At 56.5% G+C, this 15,151-nt stretch overlaps 1 protein-coding gene across 8 annotated transcripts in view; it reads left to right on the top strand.

The window, feature by feature from the left end:
- The first annotated feature begins 3,202 nt into the window (after positions 1–3,202).
- ASPSCR1 (ASPSCR1 tether for SLC2A4, UBX domain containing) overlaps positions 3,203–15,151 on the top strand; it is a 30,597-nt gene continuing 18,648 nt past the window's right edge. For 5 of the 8 annotated variants that reach the window (XM_057536422.1, XM_057536423.1, XM_057536420.1 and 2 more), the window contains exons 1-4: positions 3,481–3,637; positions 4,529–4,584; positions 7,861–7,975; positions 9,255–9,355. In XM_057536422.1, coding sequence (XP_057392405.1) covers positions 3,536–3,637; positions 4,529–4,584; positions 7,861–7,975; positions 9,255–9,355 — 374 coding nt within the window. In that variant the 5' untranslated portion in view covers positions 3,481–3,535. Of the gene's footprint in view, positions 3,222–3,480; positions 3,638–3,842; positions 4,126–4,528; positions 4,585–7,860; positions 7,976–9,254; positions 9,356–15,151 lie in introns of those variants that run through there. The other 3 variants (XM_057536424.1, XM_007185887.2, XM_057536425.1) reach the window with 3 other exon arrangements.

Below are 15,151 nucleotides of genomic sequence, written 5' to 3'. Positions count from 1 at the left end.
CTGAATGAAGAAAAAGAATCCATGAGTTCATATTAATATTTAGGAATTTAAAAAAATCCTTGACCAAAAAATGCCTATTAAATGTAGAGGGAATGATAAAGTTGGAAGGTTGTGATTTTGCACCATAAATGTAATGATGGATTCAGGCAAGGACCATCAACTGATGTTAAAACCACTGGATAAATGGTTCTTAGAAAAACATCATATTTGTGCTCTCAAAGAATTACCCCCCCAAAAAAAAAAAAAAAAAAAAAGAATTACCCCACACATAGCTTATTCAGTCTACACGGGACCTGGAACATGGAGGTTCAGTCTGCATGTCCCCACTAATGGGACAAACTGATATCCTGGACCTCCTGAGGGGCTGTCATCTATGCTGCCTCACTGCGCTGAATGTTTAACTCCAGGAAAAGATCAGGCAGATCCAGGCTTGGGCTCTAAAAAATGCAAATGTCATGAAAAATTAAAACGAAACAAAAAATAGAGGGACTGTGGTAGGGTTTTTTTTTTTTTTTTTTTTTTCTGGCCTCACCACACAGCTTGCAGGATCTTAGTTTCCTGACCAGGAATCGAACCCATGCCCTCAGCAGTGGAAGTGCAGAGTCCTAACTACTGGACCGCCAGGGAATTCCCAGGACTGTGGTAGATTAAAGGAGTGTAAACAGACCCAACAACCAAATGCAATGTGACAACCAGCTATAAAGGACCATTTGGAGACAACAAGGGAAAGTCTAAAGTGGGCTGTGTATTAGATAATATCATTATATCCACGGTTGTTGGGTGTGGTGATGGGTTATGATTAAAAAGGAGAAGGTCCTGGTTCTTAGGAGGAGCTGCCACATTATTTGGGGGGAAAGTGCCTGGATGTCATCAACTTACTTTCAAATATAAATACATATGCATATATTAATGCAGAGAGACAAGGCAAATGCTGTCATTTCCATAATGCTATATAAATGGAATGGTACAGTATGCAGTCTTTGGGGAGCAGCTCTTTTCACTCAGCGTGTTTCCCTGGAGACTCACCCAGGCTGCGGTGTCAGTAGTTCATTCTCTTGATTGCTGAGCAGTGTTCCATGTGTGGATGTGCCACACTGTTTAACTGCTCAACCTGTTGAAGGCCATCCGGGTTCATTCCAGCTTTTGACTATTAGATAAAGCTGCTGTGAAAGTTAATGTACAGGTCTGTCATTTTTTAAAACGGCAAATTTGGAAAGAAAAATATGAGCTGCAGAGAGAGGCTGAACTATGAGCACGAAGAAAAGGCTCCCCTTTGGGGCCTTGAATGCCTCCCAGAGATGATTTTTTTTTCCCTAAAGATTTATTATTTATTTATTTATTTATTTTTTGGCTGCATCGGGTCTTAGTTGCAGCATGTGGGATCTTTCATTGCAGCACGCGGGCTTCTCTCTAGTTGTGGTGTTCAGGTTTTCTCTTCTCTAGTTGTGGTGTGAGGGCTCCAGGGTGCGTGGGCTCTAGTTGAGGCTCACGAGCTCAGTCGTTGTGGCGCGCAGACTTAGTTGCCCCACAGCATGTGGGATCTTAGTTCCCTGACCAGGGATCGAACCCGCATCCCCTGCACTGCAAGGCGGATTCTTTACCACTGGGCCACCAGGGAAGTCCCCCAAAGATGATCTTTGACCCTACAGTCATCTCTGTGACCTCTGCTGTGATCACGTCCTTAAGGCTGTGCCTGGACCATCCACAGGAGGTGATGGGGCCTTGAGGGAAGGTGCCAAGTTGCAGTGAGGAACTGAGGAAGGTAAGCACAAGGAGCCAGCCTCCCCACAGAGCAAATGGAGGGCCAGGCGTGTGGGTCCTAATCTATGGCAAACTTGCCATGGGGCAGGTGAGGGTCCTTCCTGCTGTGGTGTGGAGCTGGTGTGTTAACCTGGAATTTTTGCCTCCAGCCTGAAATAATCCCCTGTACCAGGGGAGCCTCTGCTGGGCATTTCCAGCCTCTGGAGGCTTCTCAAGCTGAGGTCCAGCATCCAGGGGTTGGCTCCGGGGCTTGCTTCATGGGAGCTTCATGGGGTCTGGTCTGTCCTGCTTGGTCTTCACCAGGTCTGGCCCAGCCAGGCCACTAAGGGAGGCAGGTCTGCTCTGCCTCTCCCACCTCCTAGTGCCAGTGCCAGGACACAGACCCCATTGAGCCTGGGGCACCCTGCCCCTGCCAGGTGAGTGGCAGCAGAAGGAGGAGAAGGCACATGTGGGGGGACTGTGCATTCGTTTGTCCCCCCATCGATAGTCATTCCTCTCACAGATGTTTGCAGAGCACCCACCCCGTGCCAGGCTCTGCTCTGCGTGCCTGCCGGCAGAGGGCCAGACAGATGGGGCTGCCCTGGGACAGCCAGTAAACAAGTGAGCAGGCACGAAAGGCCTGTCCCAGTGCAGATGAGGCTCTGAGGAAACCCCACAGTGCTGAAGAGGCCAGGTTGGGGGCAACTTGGGGCCTGGCTGCCGCAGAACTGCATGTGGGGCCCTGCTGGGCTGAAGGGTGGGTTTGAGAGCTTGCAGGCAGTAGTCACAAATGCCCCACAGGTGTCTGCTCCAAGGCCTTGTGTACTCGGCTACACATGGATGATGAGACCCATGTGAGCAGGTAGGAGGGGATGGGGCAGGTCAGCAGAAGCTGCCTCTGAGCCAGAAAACTTCTCTGTCCTGTGTCCTGTGGTGTTCCCCGGCCTCAGGAGAGGGGACTGGCCGATGGTGACCAGGCAGTGTGTGTGGCTCGGTGAGGCACTGAGGTTGCATAGAGTGCTAGACAGGCCCTCCGGACTGTGAGGCAAACTGTGAGGGGTGGCCGTGGAGCTGTGGCTACCCTGAGGCTTTCCCGTTTTCTCGCATAAGCATGCAGTCGTCTGTTTGTCAGTATGAAGCTGCTTGTGAGACAGATGTGTCAGCTACACCAAGGCGTGACAGCACCCACACCAGAGGGGTGGCAGGATCCCACACGCCCCTCCTCCCGGCCCTTCCACTGACTTGGGCGGGTGGAATTGGGGGACAAGTTCTGTCACAGAGTTTAGCTGCTGACAGAGTGAGAGCACGGACAGGCAGAATGCTCGTCGCAGACTTTCATTGGATCTGCTCTCTGGTTTGGAGTTTCTGGCCGGCCTTTCCTGGCAGCTGCTCCCTGACCTTGACACCACCCCACGGCCGGCAGGCATTCACTCCGCAGGGGTACCGGGCCTGACCCTACCCCTCGGGACCAGAGGGGGCAGGTAGGGGGGCAGTGGGACCCAGGAAGGGCCGGCGGGGACAGGGAGCCGAGGCCTCGGCGCACTCGCTGCCCGCACCGCCGGCCGAGAACCGGCGCCACGTGGCCGCGCTGGAGTGACAGCGCCTATCTAACGTCGGGCGCGCGCTCGCGGGCCCAGCGAAAGCACCGGGGGCGTGGCCAGGCAGGGGCGGGCCCGGAGGCGCGCTGGCCCCGCCCCTCCCCAGGCCCCGCCCCCGAGGCCGCGAGCCTGTGCGTCCGGCTGTTGCGGATAAAGTTTGACGCTGGGCGGGCGGCGGCGGGTCACGTGAGCGGAAGATGGCGGCCCCGGCGGGCAGCGGGGGCTCTGCGGTGTCGGTGCTGGCCCCGAACGGGCGGCGCCACACGGTGAAGGTGACGCCGAGCACAGTGCTACTGCAGGTGCGACCGCGGGCGGGCGGCGGGCGGCAGGCGGCAGGCGGCAAGCGGTGGCGACTCGGCGCCGGCCGCTCCTGAGGTTGCGGCGAGGGCCGTGGGGGCGGGACCGGGCGGGGTCTGCGACGGCCAATGAACGACCTCCTGGCGCGGCGGGCCCGCCCACTTCCGCGTCGGGCCCCGGGTCCATGGGGGCGGGGGCGCCGCGCTCAGGGGCTGGCGGGGGTCGCGGCCTCTGCCACCCCCACCCGAGCCAGCGGTGCTCCAAGCCCGCCTCCGAGGGCCCCCGAACCTTGTCCCCACCCCGGGGTCGCCCTTCGGGTCGGTGTGCTGTGGCCGGGTGTGCTGAGTCACTCGCAGCACTTTACCGGGCAGCTGGCGGACGTCGATTGCATTACGTTGGAAATGCTTGTTGGGCCCTGATGTGTAGGGGACGGTGCACACACGGTGGTGCAGGGGGCTGAGACGATGAATAGTAACTCAGTGTGTGCAGGGTAGGGACTGGGGCTCCTGCCCAGGGGGGGCACCTAGGACCCACTCGAGCTGGCTCTCTGTGGAGTTTGAACTTTATTCTCTGTGTGTGTGGGGGGGTCCCCGAGTGTAGGAAGATGTCTGTGGTGACGGGTTTGTTGGGGACCCGGTTTTTTGGGTCCCACAGAGCTGGGTTGACAAAGCAGACCCAGTGAGGAGGAGAGTGAGCAGGATTTGCAGGTGAGGCGTGTGGAGCTGTTGAGTGGACGGTCCATCACCTGGCTTGTATTAGGCTTAGTCCTACAGAGCCAACCGGCTCTCCAGGAGGTGCACTCTGTGCCCTTGGCTGCCTCAGTGGCACTTGCCTACCCCCGCCGGGGCCCACCAGGCCAGATACAGTGGCTCATGCCCTCATCTCACCCCTAGGTCCTGGAGGACACGTGCCGTCGGCAGGACTTCAACCCCAACGAGTACGACCTGAAGTGAGTTTGCTTTGGCCGGGCCTTGGTCTCCAAATCCATCCACCCTTCCCGCAGGGCCCTGCTGAGGCTTAAACCCACAAGGTTTATTCTCTCACCCTCTGGAGGCTAGAAGCCCCTAGTGATGGTGTTGGTGGGGCCGCACTCCCTCCAGAGGTCTAGGGGAGGAACCTGTCTTGCCTCTTCCAGCTTTTGGGGGCTCCAGGCGTCCCTGGGCTTGTGGCCGCCTCCCTCCAGTCTCTGCCTCCCTGCTTCCTGTGTGTTTGTGTCTCTCCTCTTTTGTCTCTTATAAGGCTACTTGTCTTTGAATTTAGGGCCTACCATATAATCCAGGATGACCTCATCTCAAGATCCTTAATTACATCTGCAAAGGCCTTGTTTCCAAATAAGGCACATTCATGAGTTCTGGGTGTTAGGATGTGGATATATCTCTTTAGGGGCCACCATTCTACCCACTGCAGAGGGCTTTTGTGCATTTGGTTGTGTAAGTTCCTGGTGGAGCGCTGAGAGCAAGGGGAGGTGGTCATGGAGAAATGGGAAGAAACCTGCAAACTGTAGGTGGGTTCTGGTGGCCTCACAGCCCCTGGAGTTGTGTGCATGGGTCTTTGTGTGCAGGCATTTTTCCAAAGAGAGGGCTTTCACCAGATTCTTGTGGGGTCTAAGGCAATGAAAGGGTCAAAACCCTGCACCGGTGGGTATGGATTTCTATCCCGGATGGGGAGCTTCCCATCTTAGCAGCAGCGTGTCCTTCACGGTTTGGCTGTCCTCACATTCAGGGGTAGAGAGGAGCCCAAGGGGTGGGAACCTGCTCTGCTAGACCTGGCCCGTGCTGCCTCTCATGTAGGGCTCTGCAGAGGAGGTGTGAGCAGAGATGCCCTCACGTCATCCCAGATCTCTGCCTCTTGCCACCGAGAATCCCAGGGCCAGTGCTGGGCTGTCCCCTGGCATCTTGTCACAGAGCTGTGTGCCCTTTCTTTGCTCTCCCTGAACCTGCCTGAGACCTCCACGTGGTGCCTGGTTGGACTTTTACAACATGTATTGATTTTTCTCTTGTCTCCTTTGTATCCACCGACTGTGTAATTTGTTTAAAAACTGCTGCCACTGCCACCGAAGGCAATGTTTTGCACACGCATGTGTGTGCACGTGTGTGAGACCCCTTCCCCTCATCTCCAGGACTCTGAGCCCCTCACTTCTCGGGTTTTCCTTAGGTCTTCTCTCCTGTCTTGCAGTTGACGTTGAGGTTGTTATAAGGTAATTTCCAGGGCTTCCCTGGTGGCGCAGTGGTTGAGAATCTGCCTGCTAATGCAGGAGACACGGGTTCGAGCCCTGGTCTGGGAAGATCCCACATGCCATGGAGCAGCTGGGCCCGTGAGCCACAGCTGCTGAGCCTGCGCGTCTGGAGCCTGTGCCCCGCAACGGGAGGGGCCGCGATAGTGAAAGGCCCGCGCACAGCGATGAAGAGCGGTCCCCGCACCGCGATGAAGAGTGGCCCCCACTTGCCGCAACTAGAGAAAGCCCTCGCACGAACCGAAGACCCAGCACAGCCAAAAATAAATAAATAAATAAATAAATAAATAAATAAATAAATAAAAAAGGTAATTTCCAGCCAGTGTTGAAGATGGGTATCAAAGTTGTTTCTTTCCCAAGTCTTCTAAACGCCCTGTTCATGTTCAGGAAACCATTGTTTCCAAAGGCATCTTGGCATTCATGCCATCGGGTGACCACTTTGTGTGTATTCAAAGCTCACATTCTCTCACTAGTGCTGTAGTTTTCCCCCTAAACTTTCATTGAAAATAGAGCTCACAGTCTGATTTCTGAGAGGCATAAATAAGTTCTCTTTTTCACTCTCCTGGTGATTTTTTCTGGCCGCTGTCTGTCTCTTGTAAAATCAAGGCCACACGGCAGAACTATTTTCTGCTGTGGGCAGGAGCTTTTCTGAGACCCAAGTGATCTATAGGGTTAACAGTGGTGGTTCTCCTTCCCGTAGGGTTCCTGGGAGCTAAGGGGGTCAGGAGGAGAGGGCCCAGGGTCACTCAGGCTCCAGGGCCACCTGGCCGCCACCCTCCCTGCCCACGGGTGAGGCAGTGTCCAGGCCTCCAAGGCCCACGCCCCTTCCTCTCTCTCCTCCTCTCAGGAGTGGGTATCTGACTCCCTGTCAGTCCACCAAAGAGGTATGATCTGAGCTGGATGTCAGGAGCTGCAGATTGTGGTTCCAGCACTGCCTTTGGGTGGCCTGGGCTACCTACTGGCGCTTCTCATCTGAGTTTCCTGTTTGTGAAGTAAGCTGACCACGACCCTGACTGTGCTTCCCGGGAGGGCAGGCTGTCAATAGAGAGCAGCAGGCGTCTCGGAGGTCCCTGGATTCTCCACCTGCCCTCCTCTCCTGGCTGTGGATATTTCCGCCCTGACTCACCAGTTCACTTTGCTCCCCTCAGTTCCTTCCAAGAGCCATCCCTCCTTGGATCCAGGAGCTCTATGCATGAGGGTCAGAGGAGGCTGCAGGCCCATGTGGGCCTCTTCCTCATCTGTTGGAAGCTCTAAGCTGCCAGGTCCCTGTGCAGTGGCTAAAACATGCAGGACACAGGCAGAGAGACTGAAGGGCTGCTCCAGGGTTGGAGGACCTGGCTTTGTGAGCTAGGAATGGCGGTCTCAGCCCTTCATCTGTGAATCTCAGCCACCATGAGGGCCTGGCTCTCCATGGAGACTTTAGGCCCGGTCATTCCATTTGTGGTTCTCTAGAACTTTTGCCTCTGTCACTGGTCTTTGGGGTTGTGGCCCTGCTTCCAAGGATAGCAGGAGCGGGTCATTTTGGCTGATGGCTAGCAGCACAGGGAGAGTGGCCGCAGTGGCCAGACGGCTGCAGCTCCGAGCAGTGGCGACAGGGCATCGTTCTGTTAGAACTTTTCTGCGCAGAGCACGGTGCACAGCCCTTAGTTATGCCCACGTGTGCTTTTATCTTCTGAGTTTGTACTTGGGCTGGTTGCTGCTTCACAGTCTGAAAGAGCAGGCCCTCGGTTTGCCCCAGGGGTGACCTGTCTGTGTTCTCTCTGTTCTTGCCCGAACTGTATCAATGCTCACTCTTTCCTTTGGAAGACCCACTGCTGGAGTCACCCTGTCTCTGCAGGCTTGCTGGCTGTCACTCTGTTCCTGCAGCCTTGGCGCCATGGGCTGTGGAATTGCTAGCCAGACGTGGGCGTCACTCTGCTTGTACCGTGCTCCCGGCAGGGCTGGGCTGTGTTCGGGTCAGCCGGCAGCCTGTGGCTTTGGTCTGTTTTGCAGGTTTCAGAGGAATGTGCTTGACCTCTCTCTCCAGTGGAGGTTCGCCAATCTGCCCAATAACGCCAAGCTGGAGATGGTGCCCATCTCCCGGAGCCGCGAGGGGCCTGAGAACATGGTAGGTGGCTCTCAAGGGGGGACCGGCGGCACTGCTCCTCCCGGCTCTTCCATTCAGACCATTTGGGCCGCAGGATGTATCAGCAGGCCAAGCAGACGGGGTGGGGAGCATGGGCTGTTTCAGAGGGCTGTGCAGGCGAGGCACTTGTTTTCGTCCTCAGGTGAGACTGCCTTCTCTAGGTTAGGCCAGAGCCACTTTTCTACTCCAAAAGCTGATGATTGGAAATGAGACTTTTCATTCTTTGTGCTGAATGTTTTTTGGGAGTGGGGGGTGGAGAGGCGGTTAATTGTGCTGTGTCCGTATCAGCGTGCTGGCAGCATCCGCCATACGACGATGTTTCTGGTCAGAAAATCACCAAGAGTCTTAGAGCCCACAGGACTCTGTGTGGTGTCCAGTGCAGCCTCACTTCTGGGACAAGGACACCCAGCTCAGGGGCGCAGGCTTCCTCTGACCAGTCTCGGCTAGACCACAGCCTGAGTCTTCTGACTGCAGCCCACTGCTTTCTACCAAATCAGTAACTTTTATGTCCTAGGGATTTAGCGAATGACACTAGGGTTACTGTGGACAGAGACAAGAATCATGGTGATAGCTGCTCTCTTGTGCACAAGCGGGTCCTGTACATACGAAACTGCAAATTCTCCCAGCACTGCAGGGAAGTGGTTTTCATCCGTGTCGAGAGGCAAGGAGGCTCAGGCCCTGGGGTGTTAGTTCTCTGTCCAGAGCCCACCAGGAGTCAGGCGCCTGGGGCTGAGCTTATTAATACACCTCTTTTTCCATTACAGTTGTGGTTCTCAGCCTTTCACATGGAAACACCCTGACTTCCCTTGTGGGTTCCTTGGGTGTGCTGGAGACCCCCTCGCAGTTTCCCACAGAACAGTTCCTCCTTTGTTTGTTATTGGGATTTCATGTAAATAAACGTGCCCTTGAGGAGTCCCTTGGCCAGAAGGGCAGGAGTAGCAATGACCTAGAGAGTCACGCGCTGGGCTGTGACAGGTGGGGCTGTGTAAGGTCCTTACCTAGGGTCTCTGCACTCGTGCTTTAGTGTGTCTGTTGTTCAACAGAGGGACCAGAGGAGAATTTCCCCCCTTGTGGGTTATAGACTTTTGTCACTGTTTAGAGAGATAATTGTTAAAATTATCCTGTAAAGCAGTGTGCTCACTTACTAAAATTCAGCAAACACAGTGCCCTCCGCCTGTGCCCTAAGGATCAGACCTGGTCTGGGCTCCAGCTGGGATAGCTGCTCCTCTTCCTGACTTGGTTCCTGTATCTCGCCCCTCAGGTACGCATCGCTCTGCAGTTGGATGATGGCTCCAGGTTGCAAGACACTTTCTGCTCAGGCCAGACACTCTGGGAGCTTCTCTGCCATTTTGCTCAGATCAGGTAAGTGTCAGTGAGCAGGTTTGGGGCTCTGCCTCCCTCTGCCCTGGGGATGCTGCCACGGTCACTGGGGCTGGTCCAGAGCCACAAGCCTGAGCTTTGCTTTGGCCTCATACCAGCAGGTGCTGGTCACCAGTAGCTCATCTTTTTTACTCGATGTCCTGGTATGACAGCCAGGCCATGCCCTCCTGGAAGAGCTTGTGGGGAACCCAAGAGGTCCCCACCTGTGTGGTGAGCAGTGAGGGGAGAAGTGGGATGCCGGGCTTCTCAGCTGACAAATACTGCAGGTGTAAAACTTCCTTGTCATGAGAATGGGCTGTATTTAAAGAAAACATCTTGATGACAGTTGACATGTGTCAGTTTCTATCTGGTGATTAATGGTTTAAACTTTATTTCTGAGTGTGTCAAAATGGTAGTCTTCTAAGTTTTGGTTTTTCATTGTGGGGTGGAAGACTTTGTCCACTTTTAAAGGTCTCAACCAACAGAATGGAAGGGACCGTGGGAGGGTGTAGTGGTTGCTGTGTGGCCGTGGGCAAGTTGCTTGCCCTCTCTGGGCCTCCCAGGGGTGATGTGAGGATGAGATGAGCTAATGTGTCTCAAGTGCTGAGAACAGGACCTGGCCCACGGTTTGTCTGTGCGGAAGAGGGGACTCTGGGTAGGGCCATCACGGTGACAGGGCCTCACTCTAGGAAAGCCTGCTCTGATCTGATGTGGCACCCGCTGCCCCTGCTGTCCCAGCATCCAGATTCCTGCTCCCCCACCTCAGCCGCTCCCATGGAACTCCTCTCCCCGTATCTGATGTGCTGGTGTCCCCCTGTTGCCAGTTCTTTCTATGACGAGGCCACGGTGGGCTGCTGTGCCAAGACCGGCTGGCCCCTCCCCCTCCTACGAGCCTGGTCCTGGGCAGCCGGGGATGCAGCCCCTGCAGCCAGCTTCTATTTCCTACCCGGATGCTCTCCTGAGAGAACTCTGTGCCCCCACTCAGGTGGCCTCTGACAGTATTAGCGCTTCTAAGATGAGTACACAGGCTGCCACCTCACTCTACTGCTCTTGGCACCTGTTGTCTGACTGGTTCCTCTGTCAGCTGGGGGGGTCAGGCTGCTGTTACCCTTGTTTTCAGAAGAAGAAACAGAGACCCAGGGGAGGAGGGGGCTCCTCAAAGCCCAGGACCTGGGATGCCAGCACCTGCCTTCTCAGCTGCTGAAAAGATGGGGCCTCTGCCTCTGTTTCTACTTCGTTCTTTCATTTATTCAGCACAGGCTGGGCTGGGGCTCTAGTAGGAAGTTGGTCCTGGTCTCCCAGAGCTAATAGGCAGGTATACAGAGCTACCAGAAGAAACTATCAGAAGCTATCACAAAGAAGAAGGGAAGATGCCTTGGGAGGTGGTGGGGAAGCTCGTGGAGGAGCCAGCTGCCCTAGGATCTGAGAAGGAGCCATCTGGGCCAGAGGGGCAGCAAGTGCAAAGGCCCTGGGGCAGAAATAAGGAGAGGAGAAACACATGGAACACAGCGTGTGATTCTTCTCCCTCCCAAAAGGCAACTAAAACACCATTAAAGGACTTTACAGAGATACAGCCTGGAGGATGGAGAGAGCAGGAGCTGAGGCAGTGACAGCACCTGGACGTGGGTGGGGAGGGTGACAAGGGGCCGGGGGGTGGCGGGGGGGTTGGCCAGGGCAGGCGCTGGATGATGTGGGGTCCTAGATCCCCTCGCACTCCATGGTGCTGGTGCTGGAGGTGGTTCCCTGGGTAGGGTGGGGCTCTCTGGACTGGGGATGCCCTTGCTGTCCCAAGAACCGGGGTAGGTGAGCGTGAGCCCCCCATGTGGCTCCCAAAATGGTGGAAGCTCCCAATGTTGGGGGCATGGGTGGCTCCCCAGATCACCACCTGGATAGTGATAACCAGCTGCACTGCGGCCAGAGCCCTGGGCGTAAACAGGAGCCCACAGCCAAGGGTGCCCAGACACTTGAGCAAGGCTGACGTGAGAGGCCAATGCAGACAGACAGGAAGAGATGGCAGCTGTCAGGACGGGTGACAGCATTTGTTCCTGTTCTCCGAGGATGGAGAGGCTGTTGGAACTGGAGCTGGTTGCTATTAAAAAGGAACATACAAAGATAAGGAAGAGCCCTTGGAAGCGGATCAGAAAGCTGCAGTTGAAGGTGCAGGGGTCAGCCACAGCTATGGATCAAACGGCACAATCCCTGTCACACATGACAAGGTGCTGTGTGTCTGGGAGTGGCCGGTGGCCTGAGGATATGCCGTTCTACTCATGCGCCTGAGGGTTAGCCGGTGTGACTGGCTGGTCTGCGGCCTGACTGAGCACATTCTTTCCGAGGTGGCAAATGCCTGAGGACACATGGGGTCGGCCACTCGAGGCTTGGGAGCCGATGTTTGGACCTGGGGCGCAGGGTCCCTGCCATCCCTCCTCCTGGGAGGAGCCACAGAGCCAGGCGGCCAAGCACAAGGATGGAGGCCAGAGGAAGGGGACTCGGGACAGGCCAGGCCGCTGGCTCCTGATACTGCATCTCTAGAAAGAAAACAGAAGCACAGGAGGAAGCTGGTGAAGATGGTGGGAAACCGTCCTGGAACTGAAGGGCATGTGTTTCCAGAGTGACAGGCCTGCTATGCCTGTACCAGCGGGGCCTCATCTGGTGGCATCGCTGTAACTCGTCAGGAGCTGGAGATGATGGGATGGTTCCCCACGCTCAGAGAGGGACAGCAGGCCTGCACAAAGGCCTCAGGCTCCCCGTGGCACCACCAGGAAGGTGGCCAAGCAGTGCCTTCAGAATACTGTAGGAAATTCATTTGTTCTAGAATTCTCTATTTTGCTAGATTGTTGAGGGGTGAGGATGAAACAAAGCCATTTTTAGACACAAAGGTCACCCATTTACCGCACACACCCTCTGAGCAAGCTGCTAACTGCTCCACCAAAGGGCAGGCAGGCAGGTCCACCCAGGAGCAGGCAGACGAGGGGCATGGGGAGCTGACAAGAGCCTGCTGAGTGGCAGTGGGCCCCAGACACAGGCGCGGTGGGAGCCCATGTTGCCAGGCCCCCCGCTTAGGCTGTGACCACCAAAAGGAGGAGTAACCCAGAGGGAGGAGACGGGGCTCCATCCCCCCGGGAAGACTGGGTGGTTCCTCAGTTGCTGGCCTGGGGAGCCAGGGTTGCCCTGTCATGATGAAGCCTGATGCTCCCGTCTGGCCCTCGAGTTGTTGGCTGGGCGGTCTGGGGGCCGCCTCTGTGGAGGGGCCGAGGTGCTGGGAACACTGGTTCACACGAGCCTCTCAGGACCGACTGACTCGGTAACCTGGGTTTAAGATACAAGAAACAGAATGTGGGGGCAGTGGGGACAGCGGCATAAGAAACGAGGTGACATCAGGAGGAGGTGGGCCCTGGGAGGGGTCATCACGCAGGGACGAGTTCTTGACTCTCATGCAGCGTTGAGCACGGCATGGCACGCACCCTCTCTTTCTTGCTGTGACTATTTCGTGTTTTCTTGGAAATGCCCTCAGCACCGTTTCCATGGCTGTGCAGTCCTGTCCTGTGTGTGTGTGCACGCACCCGCATGTGTGCCCAGCCCATCCTGTGGACAGCTGGAGGTCTGTGCCCCACTCCGCCCTGAGAGTTTACTCTGGAGGAAGAATTGCTCTCCCAGCAAATGGGGACTTGTCTAGGCTTCATCTCCATAAGTGCAAATCCGGGCCTTTCCTTGGAAGCTGGCACTTCCTAACCGTGAAGCAAGGTTCAGATGAGGGAGGGAGGGCAGCGTCTTCAGCCCCAAAGTCGTGGCCAGATGCCCAGTGAGCTGGCGAAGCCATGCTGGGGCTGTGCAGGGGCTGCAGTCAGCTGCCCACCACTGCAGGGCCCTGCCAACGTGGGGGGCAGCCGCCTGACAGGTCCGATGAGGCAAGGGAGCTCCGGCTGGCTCACAGCAGCTCCCTTGATGGCCGGGGGCGGGAAGCTCTGGGAATTCCAAGTGTCCAAGTCCCCACAGAGTGGGACAAGCAGGAAGCTGGTTTTTCTCACTTGATGCTTTGGGGAGTGGTAAGCGTCCCAGAGCAACTGTTGCCGTGCACGGCCAGGAGCTGTGGGAGACGAGCACAGCACCCTGGGTCCACTGTTGGTCAGGTAGCAGGTCCTTTGTGTGGGGATCAGGGTGGATGGTGGCCCGGCCCTGACCCTAGCATCTAGAGCAACGAACTGTCCACTGGACATGCCATGTGGGCCACATGTGCGGGACACGGAGGTAATTCAGAATTTTCTGGTAGCCACATCAAAGGAAAGTAAAAACAGGTGTAATTAATTTTAGGAATATAATTAACTTGACTCAATATATCCAAAATATTTTCTGAACATGTAATCAACAGGAAAAAGGAGATATTTTACATTCTTTTTTGGTAGGAGGTCTTTGAAATCCGGTGTGTCTCACACTTGGAGCTGGCCTCCTTCTGGGCCGGCTGCCCTGCGCGTGCTCAGCACCCATGTGGACGGGTAGCCGCCACGGATGGCACTGGCTCCATGTGAGCCTCCTCTCTGCTTCTCGGGCATCTGCTGCAGGGAGGGCTCCAGGCATGCCATTCCAGGCTGGATTCTTCCCTGAAGCCCGTTGCCCCTCTACACCTGGCCTGATTTCACAGCCGAGCCCGCTGGTCCATCTCAGCCGTGTTCATCCTGTGGATAGTAAAAGCAGGGATTCGAGCGTCCCTGGGAAAGGCAGGTGTCTGCCTGTTCTCTCAGGGTTGTAGGGCCCCCAGGGCACAGCGGGCTGCAGGGAGGGGCTGCCCGTGAGGGTGGGGGTTGGCCTGTGGTCACCCTGTGCCCAGACCCAGAGCCTTGTGGGTGGGCAGCCGGAGGCCTAGATGCCGGGTATCCGTTCAGGGCTCTCGCGCAGCACCTCCCCACCCCCCGTCTTGTTTGGGAAGGCCAGAGGCTGCCTTCCCCCTGCAACTCCCCACTCCGTCTGCTCTGGAGGAGGAGTCTCTGTGATTCGGCCAAGCCTCGGCCTCCTTGCTCCCTCCGGCCACAACCTCATCTCTTTGTGGGCTGGGCTGCTGGGTGGTGGTGGATGTGAGTCACCTGGCCCCTTGGGATGTGGCCTCACCCACTCTGGCCTTCCTTGTGGCAGCAGGGACCCATCTGAGCCTGAAGTCACAACTCTGTTAGTTTCAGTTGGTTTTTGTCAGTTTTGGTTGTTCTTGTGTGGGAGAGCTGTGGTGTCAGGCTTGTGTCGGTGGCGCCTGAGTTTGTACCAGCCCAACTTGGTCAGGCCCAAGCAAGTGACAAAAACAGAAGGGGCTCTAGATGCCTGCCTTGCCCCCAGTTCACAGCATCACCTCCCCGCGAGCCCTGCCAGGAGCCATCTGGGTGGGTGGATGGCCCATGTCTGTGGGGTGACACTCTCCGTGGTGGTTGAAGAACACAGCAGCAGCAGCGCCTTTGCCCTGCCGGGCTGACCCTGCTGGCCCCAGGCCTGGCCCCGAGGGCAGGTGTGCCGGCCTTAGGCAGAGTGAGGTCCTGCCACTCCTCCCCAGCACCATCCCTTTGGGCCAAGTGGCGTCCAGTGGCTCTGCCTGGGCTGGCGGGTGGGAGCAGGTCCAGGGGCACAAGGGTCCCCAGGAGGTCCCCTCTAGGCTCCCTCTGAGACATGTGGAACTTTAGCAGTGTCTGTTGCAGGGAGTGGTGGCTTCGGCTCTCCGTTGAGCTGGAGCCTCCTGGTCCACTGTCCTCGGCCGGATGGGAGAGCGCTGTTAATTGGCCAGGAAAGTCTGGAAGTGATCTCGGCTGCCCCTCCCCTCGGCGT

This window comes from Balaenoptera acutorostrata, chromosome 20, assembly GCF_949987535.1.
Source record: "Balaenoptera acutorostrata chromosome 20, mBalAcu1.1, whole genome shotgun sequence".
NCBI lineage: Eukaryota > Metazoa > Chordata > Mammalia > Artiodactyla > Balaenopteridae > Balaenoptera > Balaenoptera acutorostrata.
Note: the sequence above shows the minus strand (reverse complement) of the source record. Positions and strands in the feature narration are given on the sequence as shown.